The following is an 11,094-nucleotide window of genomic DNA, read 5'->3' as shown; positions in this document are numbered from 1 at the left end:
AAATCCGATGTTCAATGTGTTCATTCGATTCTTTTCATTCGGGAAGATTGGATTGGTGAATTAAGTTACAATAAGTTTACCGACACATGTGAATCATCCATTTCCGGTCAGCATAGCATGATGAAATCCTGTTTTTGTTGTAGTTCTATTAGTTTGCTTTTCCACTACTGATGTATACCTTATCGGTCATTTTATACACTTCTAGTCAATCTCTTTGCATCTTATTTCTTTATTCGGCATGTTATGAACCCTTTTATTACTATATCCTAAATTAGATTCATACTAACACTCACACAATTAATTGAATATTCTCTTGTATACACTCACAATCTCTCCCATTCCAAACGTACAAACGCTCGTTCCTTCGCGATAACACAAACCTGGCTACAAACGCGAACATGCAATTGCAATCATCTACGTATATTCAAGCAAGCGGTTATAGAAACCTAGACTCATACCTTTAGTTGGACCAATTAAGCAATGACTCTCATACTCACTACAAACCAAACGTTCCACGGCGACATGACCGGAAACTCTAGTGATATGGGGAAACTGGCTCTTCTCTTGAATATTCTCTTGTATACACTCACAATCTCTCCCATTCCAAACGTACAAACGCTCGTTCCTTCGCGATAACACAAACCTGGCTACAAACGCGAACATGCAATTGCAATCATCTACGTATATTCAAGCAAGCGGTTATAGAAACCTAGACTCATACCTTTAGTTGGACCAATTAAGCAATGACTCTCATACTCACTACAAACCAAACGTTCCACGGCGACATGACCGGAAACTCTAGTGATATGGGGAAACTGACTCTTCTAGCATCTAGCACTAAAAATTTGGACATCAGACTCACGTTCCGCGTGCAATCATTCAAGAATACATGCGAATATGCGAATGACCACACGATTATAACATTGAATTTATTCACGCGAAGTTCAACACAAGCTAGCGCAAGCGACAAACACGTTAACATGCAAACGCTCGAGAACTTCGCGATCACACTATCCACGCCAACAGACAGATATGTACCCCTGGACTCATAGTTCGACTTTACATACAATGTCACACGCAATAACCCAGTTAAACTCATTCCGGAACCGGTTCGGATTTCTGAATGGAGTCATTATGGATTCCAAATCAAATGCAACAACCGATTCCGACTCAATCGGTTTCAGAATCGGTTGTTGCATTTGATTTGGAATCCATACTGACTCCATTCAGGATTCCGAATCAAATTCCGAATGATTTGACCGGGAATGACAGGTTTTCTTCTGGCAACCGGGGGAAGTACATCTAATTTTTCCTTTTTTCTCTCCATTGACATGTATCATCTAACATCTTCTATCTAACCATCGCAAACGGTCCTTTTTCCCTTTTCCTATCGCTATCCTTCCTTTTCAAAAGGTCCTTCCCGGTCAGCGTGGCAAGCAGAAAGCTAGCAAAAGTTGAGCAAAGCGAAATTGATGCTGGCAGAGTTTCTGCGAGCATTTTGCGCGATTTGTGCGAGAATTCTGGCAACGAATTCGCTCAAATGCAACAACCGTTTCTGACAAAGGCGGTTAAACCAATCGATGCTGCTCATTTTTATCCAGAATCCAGCCTGAAATGTACGGCCAAGATCTCTGCACGCTTTCTGCCACATCTTTGTCAGATGTTTTGCTCGATTCGTGCTAAATTTTACCAGGTAGGAATTACCAGGATCTTTGCACAATTTATGTCCGAGTTATGCCAGGGTTTTGCTCGGTTCCTGTCAAAATTTGCTAAAAAACACGAGCGAAACCGAGTTTGCCCTAGCTCAACTAACCCGACAGGATACGCGCAGAAATCTAACAGGGCTGCCAAACCAAGACTTACAGAAATCTAGCAAAGCAGTCTCTGTCAGAAAATTTGCTCACTGGGTCAATGCTAAATGACTAACCCTTGCGCCATCTGACTTTCAATTAATGAAATGGGTACCCCAAGTCATATTGTGAGTAATTTTTAGTGAGCGTGTAACTTGATTTTGACATTTCTGCTCAGCTGCTTCGTGTTGCAGTTATTCCGTGAAAAAAGTAAACAACATTCACATGCAATTCTTGTTTTAAGTGAAATTCCGTAAAATACAGCAGTTTTGTGCTCATACCCGTTAAATACTGCCAACACACTAGTTTTTACCGAGGAGCAGTTTAGATTGGAACACTATAAACATGGTTATCGCTGCTTTTGAAGTAAGTTAATGAATTCCAAGTTTATGATCCAAATTGAATATTTTAATTCACTTCAGAACGAAAAAAATCTTCCACTGAACGAGTTGATGATTCCGCTGGATGAAGACGGCATAGAACGATCGGTTCCAGCTCTGGTTTGTATTGTATTTGTTTGCTTTGACGGTCAAAGAAATTGTTTTTTTTACGTGTCCGTTCCAGAACGAAAAGTGGAAAGACTCACGCATCTTCACACGCTACACTTCGTTCCCGTTCCGCGCCAACACCACCCTGGTAGAGGAAGGTGCCGCTCTGGAGCAATGGTTCAGCGAAACGGGCTGGTTCGTCAAAGATATGGAATGGTTACTGGGGTTGGAACATTACCGGTAATCTGTGGCAAAATTCTAAAATGCCATTCATCTACTAACTTTCACATTTTCAGTTTCTGGTCCACGTTGGTTTACAATCGAGGCGCCATCGAGAGTGTCGTTTCATTTACCCAGTCCGCCGTCCCTTACTACCTGGCAGGAGCGGCTCGCAGCTCACCATCCGTATTTCCACTTTATTCAGCAGCTCATCGTGCCACCCTGCAGGTCATCTGTCGGATGATAACCCAGCGGGAGTCCGACCGGTGCTGGATCGGTAAAGAATTTTTAGGTGAGCTACTGTACAAGCACTACTTGGTATCGATTCCGCTGTTGTTCGATCTGCTGCCGGTGTACGGACGAGACAACAAGCAGGTGCTGACGCTAATGGTACAGACTATTTTCAAGCTACAGCCGAAATACGGTCAAGATCTGAAAGTTGGATTAAAGTTTCTGCAGAGTGTAAGTATTGAAGTCCTGTATTAAGATTAAATCTAATCAAAATTTTATTTTTTTTTCAGACCTTCAAAACCATCCAACAACAAATCGTAACGGATCGACTCGACGGAAACATTGCAAGCCTAACCAGGCTAAACGATCTCGCCATCTACACGTTAGATTGCAGCACTGTCCTTGCCCTGCTAGTGGAATGCTATCCGGACTGTCGATCCATCTGTACCGAGCTTGCCATGGAGCAATCGATCACCAACTTTTACGATAACACCATCGTCGTCCTCTACAAAAACATCCATGCAATGGATAACGAATCAACCTATCTGACCTATCTGAACACGGCCCGAATGGAACTGCTATCCGCTTTCCGAGGAATCGTTAACTTTCAGTTGGAAACTGTTCTAGACAATCCGCAGCGTAGTCTGATTCCAGCGGACAAGTTTCTGTGCACTCTAACCGAATGCCTATCGGATCCGGTCTTCGTGAAAGACTACCAACGGCACTACCCGGTCGAGCAGGATTTGGACGTGCTGAGGCAAGCCTGTCGAAGTGTGGATACCTTCAAGATGGACTTCGTCCAGAATGCATACTGCTTGGAAGATGGCGCAAATGGTCTTAGCAATGGTTATGTGGAACCGCTTCCGGAAGACGATGAAAGTTTTGGTGAAGCAGCGGGAGGTGTTGCGGAAGATGAACTGGCCGAAGCTGGTCCGAGTACAGCGAGTGGTCCGGTGCTTACACCGGAACAGCAAATCGAAGCGAACGTTCAGAAGGTGCTGGATGTTCTTCCGCATTTGGGTGATGGTTACGTGAGGAAGATACTAAGCCGGTACGATGATGTGGAGCAGGCAATTGCGGCTGTTCTGGAGGGAAATTTGCCGCCGGATTTGGCGAACGCGGATCCAACGGAGCCGTACATTCCGGCGGACAAGTTGGATACGCTTTTCGTCGAGACCGGCATTGAGCGGTTGAATATCTACGATGGAGATGAATTTGATGTGTTGGTTCACGATCAGATTAAGGGTGTGATGAAGAAGGGTAAGGGAATGCCAGGGCAGCCGAAGAACTTGAAGGAGATGTTGGATGATAAGAGCCATGTTCGGGAGATGAAGGGTCGCTACCAGGAATATACGAACGTGTGTGACGAGTACGATGATGAGTATGACGACAGTTTTGATGCGATGGCGGACAGTGAGTCTAAAACGGTACGACTGACGGCAGCGATGAGGAATGCTTTGGTTGATGAGCTGGAAGATGATGATGAGGATGATGCGGAAGTGGAGGAGGATGTTGGACAGTCGGGTGGGAAGAAAACGCTTGATTTTTGCGAGAATCCGGAAGTCGTTCGTCAGCGGTACGAGGAAAGTCGGAGAAGCAAGTTTCAAGCTAGACAGGGTGGTTTTGTGCCACCGGGTGGTGGTTCGGGAAAGGATGTGGTAGGTAAAGCTAAGGGACAAGGGCAGGATAAGTCCGTTCTGTTGAATCGAAAACAGAAGGGCGAGCACAAATCGAGCCGGGCGAACCATAATCGCAAGCAGGGAGCTACGTTTAAACGAAATAAAGGTATGATTCCGTCCTGAGGTGTGAAATGGAAGGGGAGCGCCTGTCGGGTGGAATAGAGCAGATTTTGACTATGAAACGGGTGAACTGAAAAGAAATGCCATAAGCAGCTTCGGACAGAAATAAAAATACAAAGCGGCCGGCTGGAATATTAAATTATATTAAATTGTTTGATTTACTTTCTAATTTGAAATATCATGCTAGACGCTTGGTTAGACGATTTTCAAACGGGAATGAAACAAAACATATTGAGAAAACATGACTCCAGTCCAGCATATCCGATATGTTTATTCTTTTGAATAACTATCTAGTTGACTGGTTTGGATTGCAGTCACCTAGGTTTTCGGTGCGTCATCCTGCCTCAGTTCCGCGAGATGTTCCATCAATTGCGAATTCGGTGAGGGCAGTCGACAAGGCCTACGACTCTACTGAAGTTGGCAAAAATGGCGATTTCGGATCATATGCTATGCAGACTATGACCTTCGTGGCCCACTGCCCTCGCAGAAGCGGCCAATTCATGGCGAATGCTTTTCCGTCAAACACCCGGCCCCCTCGAATCAATAACGAAGCGATACGTAGACGACTTGTGTAAATACGGAGCAAGAGGGGCATCAACCCCGTGCATTAGGAAAGCGGGTTTGAGATACCAACCATCTGGGTTGCCTAAAGTGACGAAGCTGATGCAAAGAATCGAAGAGCTCGACGAATTCGTGAAAAGCAAGGGCAACGTGCACGGACAGATCAGGGGTCTAGTGATTCTAATAAATTCGCCGCAGCAGCAACCGAATGCGAACAGATGGCATTCCTGGAGAGAGCTGAAGTGGCTGAATATCACGGAGGTAGCGCATGCAAATCCCAAAGGGTGGCTGGTATTTCCGTTCTGTGAAAGAGTAAGGGAAACACAAGGAGAGAAGGAGGAACCGAAGAGGCCCAAGAAGGTCAGTGAAAGACAGCGAAACAGCCGACAAATGGAGAGTAAATGGCGAACAGTAGAAACCGTAGAAGAGTGAAAACTCAGAAAAAAGGATGGAAAGAAAGAAGAGCTTCAGCCGCACCAGGAGAGATATAAGGGAGATGCTCTAGTCATCACAGCAAACGATGGCGTGACGTACACTGCGATCCTTAAAAGGATGAGAGAGGAATCCATGCTGAAAGTGCTGGGGGAGAACGTAGTAAGAAACAGTTGCACTCAGAAAGGCGAGATACTGTTCGAGTTGTAGAAAGATCCATTGATCAAGAGCTCGGTCTGTCGGGAACTCGTGGCATAAGCGGTGACAGGAGAAGCGAAGGTGACAGCTTTAGTTCAGGAAGCAGTGGTCTAGTGCAGGAACCTGGACGGGATCACAACGGAAGACGAAGTGAGGAGCGCGCTAATAGTCCAATGTAACCTAAAGAAAGAGCAGATGCCAATCAGATTGAGGATCGCCAACCAGCTTACGTCGACCGGTAATATCAAAGGCAGATGGGCGGTCCGCTCACTACGATTGGTTCCTAGGTGCCTGGGTTATAGCCATCAGGTAAGAAACTGTAGTGGACCGGGCAGATCTGATCTGTGCAGAATATGTGGGGAGAAGGGACACATTGCCAGAGACTGCATAAAGCAATCGAAGTGCTTGCTCTGCACAAATGAGCGCGGAAAGGACACCACATGACGGGAGGCTTCTTGGGCGCCAGAGTACAAGAATGCGAAGGCAGGCCAATGATGCGCATGCCGCAAAAATAGGACGATTGCGGTGAGCTGGACACGTCGAAAGAATGTCGGACGACGACCCAGTGAAGATGGTTCTTGAGGGCGAGCCTACAGGAACAAGAAGATGGGGGGCACAACGAGCACGGTAGATCGATCAGATAGAGGACGACCTACGGACCCTTCGAAGACTGCGAGGCTGGCGACAAGCAGCAACAAGACCGAGTAGAGTGGAGACGGCTTCTGTATACAGCAAGAGACAACAAGGCTCTAGCCTAAACGACATGACATGCAGGCCAATGATGATGGAGATAAATAACCCAGCTTAATCTCAATCATTGCGGCATTGCAGAACAACTGTTGTGGCAGTCGACAACAGAAACGAAGTGTGGCGTTGCAGCAGTGCCGTATCGTGTTCCTCCCGATAATGGTAACTGGGTGGTGGATACTGCAGGGATGGCGGCAATCCAAGTGATAGGCGCTTTCCCTGTCCAAGAGGTGGTGGATAGTACACACGAAGACTTCGTGATCGCCGGGATTTACGGCGTATTTGTATGTAGCTGTTATGTCCCCCACGATGGACACTAGAGTAGTACCATCGGAAGCTGGATGTAAAGCTGTGCAACGAAGTTTCCGTAAAGACAGTCTGGAATCTACGGCGAGCTGGTGAGCAGTACACAACTAGCGACCACCAGGTGATCCACTACACCATTGATCGGCGGAATCGCAATGTAACGCGGAGAGTGAGGATTGCCGAGCAGAAGTGGAAAATATAGGACTTGGACCTGTTTGTGGATGCACTTGAGCTGTCGGAAACATTAACGAGGGCATGTGGCATAACAATGCCGAAGAAAATGGGGCCAGGGAACTGCTGCGTATTGGTGGAACAAAAGGCTCAACATCCTCCGGGCTGCGGCCTAGAAACCAGAAAACGCGATCAGAGAGAAAGATCTGAGGTAGACAGAGAAGAGCATAAGGTGATGCTCCGGGCGGCTACGGCCACTTTTAAACGCGAGATAGTCCTTAGTAAATCCACCTGCTAGAAGAAGTTGTGTAAAGAAGTAGACGGTAACCCCTGGGGCAACGATTACCGTGTCGTGATGGCCAAGATCAGGGGTCCAACGACGCCAACTGAAATGTGTGCTGACAAATTGAAAATTACCGTGTCTTTTCCCGAAACACGACCCAACCGCATGGTCGTCTATACCGCACGTTGATGCAGACAACGAGCTCCTTATCGTGGCAAAAGGGCTGAAAGCGAAGAAAGCCTTCGGTCCGGACAATATCCCCAACGTGGCACTGGAGACCGCGATCTACAGAAAAGCCAGAACGAAAGCTACTTCCCGGATAGACGGAAGATCCAGATGTCAAAACCAGGGAAGCCACCAGGGCATCCAGCATCGTTGCTGGATACTCTTGGTAAACTTCTGGAAGGGGTCATCCTTAACAGGCTGACGAACTACGCAGAAAGTGAGAACGGACTATCGCAGAGGCAGTTCTGATTCCGGAAAGGGATCTCAACGGTGAACGCCATCCGCACAGTCATCGCGAGCGTAGAGAAAGCATTGAAGCAAAATAGAAGGGGCAATCGCTACTGCACCGTGAAAACAGTGCCAGGTAGGTGGCGATCGCCGTAGCGCTGCACAGAATGCGGGTGCTAGACTATCTGTACAACGTTTTGAAAAGATACAGAACCGAGCACTGGTTTAGAAACGAACATGGGGCAGAGGTCGATTAGGGTCACAGCGGCAGTACCTCAAGGCTCCATACTAGGCCCAACGCTCTGGAATATAATAGAGTGTCAATATTGCAACTGTCTGTCCTGCCGATAATCGTCGAGATCCTTGAAGAGGTGGAGATATTGACGGGAGAGACAATAGGCAGCGTGGAAATCTGGATGGCTGATGTCAAGTTGCAGCAAGCTTATCAAAAAACGGAGGTAGTGCTGGTCAGTGGATACTCAATTCCATCGAGGCAAGGAACATTGGAGGAGCAAGATGCAGCACGAGACGTCTCCTGTGTAACCCGTCAGGGTAACAATTTAGCACTGGGTGGAAATATACCCTTTTTTTGCGTATACACTCCGTAGAGTGTATTGTTTACGTAAAATTATGCTCACCGCTGTTCGGTACCGTTCACATTTAGTTGTAAATTTTTGTTCATTTTCGCGTTTGTGAACGGTTTTATTCGTACAGATAGGTTAGAAAATTTTTGTTTTATGTTTGTGAATTAGTAACATAGGGCTTAGGTAGGCTACCGCTCTCCTCTTGCAAAAATTCGTGTGTACTGGTTATGCTGCTCATCTTTGACAGCTGTGCGACAAGGCGGTTGGCGGTTTGTGATAGTCGAGTGCGGAAGGCGGCCATCGAGATAAGGGAGAAAGTGACGAAAGCCAGGAACAGACGTTCCAGATTTGTTCCTTTTTTCGGGACAGTTTCCCGCCACCGTAACAAAAGTTCAGTGCGCGCGTGTGACGGCAAGCGAAATCCGTCAGTGTAGTGTGTGTGGTCCGGGCATACGAAAAAGTCCTGGTGTAGGGTCGCCGAGACGGGAAGCTAATCGCTAAGGAGCTACTCGCTTCCCCGGCTAAATAAAAAGGACCCAAGTGACACCAGTGCCGTTCTCACTGTGGAGGATCAGTCGAACGAGCCAAGCTCTCCTCCACAGTTAATTGCCAAGGAGAACGAAGCAGGACGGGCAAAGGTTCCCCCTGGGAAGTTTACTGCGGTAACTTCCGGGGTCGTTTACGACGAGTAGACGATCCGGCGATTCGTTGCCAACGTCGCTAGGGAGGTTCCAACAAAGGAGCCAAGCTCACCCCCATAGCTAAAAGCCAAGGACCGCTGCCGGAGCAGCCAACGACACCAGCAGGAGAACGCGGCCGTTGTGTTCCCGGCCGGTCGGAAGAAACCGCCCGCCTTCCCGCCATCGTCAGAAGCAGCTAATCAACTTCATTGACAGAGTGCAGCAGAGGAGATTTGGTGGAATAAAAGTTGGTAAATCTATTAATTTATTTCTTTGTTTACACTTTTCTTGTGAAACGAAAATCCGAAATTCTGTAGAAGCACCTAGGCCGCCCTGAAAAGAAGGGTTCGCCGGGCAAACAAGAATCCGAGTAGCGGGCAAACCCCTACTTACACCTGACGGGTGTTCCATTCTCAATACTAATGTATGGCGAATCGAGCTTGGCTGTTGCGCTGAGCTCAAAGTGAAACCGGAGAAAGTTGACAATCACGTTTCGCCTAATAGATGGTCGTGTCGCGAGCGCGTACAGAACGATATCGTCGGTGGCGGTATGCGTCATTGCCGGTATGACTCCCATTTGCATCAATCTGACTGAGGATGTGGAATGCAACCAGCAGAGAAATCCACGTAATGAAAGGAAACTGTTCCGAGCGGACTCGTTGGCTAATTGGCAGCAAGAGTAGGATAACGTGGAGAAAGGAAAATGGATCCACCGATTCATCCCAAATGTGTCAGTGAACAAATGCTTCGGTTCGGATATGCTTCGTCACCCCCTTGCCAGGAGTGCGAAAACGTGCCAAAATCTGGCCTAGGTTCGAAGAAGTTCGAAGGGGTATGTCTAGTGTGACAGTTGACAATATCGACGAAGAGATGTGCCACGACAAGCATATCTGGGACACTCTCAACAGAATGGTTACGAGTATACTCTTCGACCAGCAGAGGAACTAAGGAAGGGACCAGCAAAGTAGCGGCGTCAGCTAGAAAGCCGACGTGAATCCACACATCGCGTTTCGGGAGAAATTCCAGCGCCGGAGAACTCTCCGTCGGTGTTGACTAGGTCCACCCTCGGGGACCAGTTGAGTAGTACGAGACTTAGCACCAGGTTCGGGTCGTCGGCGCGCCATTGAACCGGACCGGTTTCACCAGAGTTGCCCTACCGACCTCGACACCCTACCGGATAGCTCGTGAGTATGTTAGATCCACCGCCAGGGATTAGCGTGAGAAGATCGCGTCGAACAGCTAGCAGTGGGTCACTGGAACAGGTTCGATACCTGCTTAACCCGTTGAGTAAGCTAGGTCCACCATCGGTGACTAGATCGAATAGATCGGGACGAAGCGGGGAGCTAAATGGCCCACGGAAACGATTATTGATATCTGGAGAAAGCTACCGCTGAGGAATTTACAATAGGGAAAATTCACCACCGTGGATTGTCCGACAGAATCGTGACAAATATGGGAGCTAATTGACTCGTGAAACAGACATCGGTACTGAGACAAATTTCGCCGCCGGGGAACTCTCAGTTGGAGCAGGGTGGTGTTAAACCGCCGGATAATATCTGGGGCCTTATTCTCACAGTTACGTCACCTAGTGACTAGAAGGAAATTTCCTTCTATTCACTAAGTGACGTGACTGTGAGAATAGGGCCCCTGAGTAGATAAAGCTGATCGCTGAATGACTCACGAAAATTGTCTACATCAACGATTCTCAACGCGAAGAATATCTCCTGTGGGTTTTCTGACCTTTCAGAAATTATCTGCTCGCTGACTTCTGTGCGGGTAGTCCACCGGAGTACTCTTCAGCGTTCTAGTGATGGTTCATCTGATCTCCGGACACCACCTGTTAGGGAGGATTCCCACGTGTCCTGGAGAAGCAGGTTACGGCGGTCTGCCAACATCCGAGCAAATAGTGACTTCGTTGGCGGATTCCGTCTTCTGTCCGTGGATGCATGTCGAACTGTCATCACTGAAAACAACGACGTCGTTATATTCGACTACTTCGGATATATCGTTCCCTCTTCTGATTCATGCACGGGAGCTTCACATCGTCACCTGTTTGCATGTCCCATGATATGAATGAGGTCTCCGCTTTAAA

At 47.6% G+C, this 11,094-nt stretch overlaps 1 protein-coding gene across 1 annotated transcript; it reads left to right on the top strand.

The window, feature by feature from the left end:
- The first annotated feature begins 2,029 nt into the window (after positions 1-2,029).
- Positions 2,030-4,635, top strand: LOC131691585 (activating signal cointegrator 1 complex subunit 2). Its single transcript, XM_058978110.1, has 5 exons — positions 2,030-2,216; positions 2,273-2,350; positions 2,415-2,578; positions 2,635-3,019; positions 3,079-4,635. The coding sequence occupies exons 1-5, from the start codon at positions 2,196-2,198 to the stop codon at positions 4,588-4,590; spliced, it is 2,160 nt and encodes a 719-aa protein (XP_058834093.1). The 5' UTR covers positions 2,030-2,195; the 3' UTR covers positions 4,591-4,635.
- The last annotated feature ends 6,459 nt before the right edge of the window (positions 4,636-11,094 follow it).

The sequence above is a fragment of the Topomyia yanbarensis genome, chromosome 1, assembly GCF_030247195.1.
Source record: "Topomyia yanbarensis strain Yona2022 chromosome 1, ASM3024719v1, whole genome shotgun sequence".
NCBI lineage: Eukaryota > Metazoa > Arthropoda > Insecta > Diptera > Culicidae > Topomyia > Topomyia yanbarensis.
Note: the sequence above shows the minus strand (reverse complement) of the source record. Positions and strands in the feature narration are given on the sequence as shown.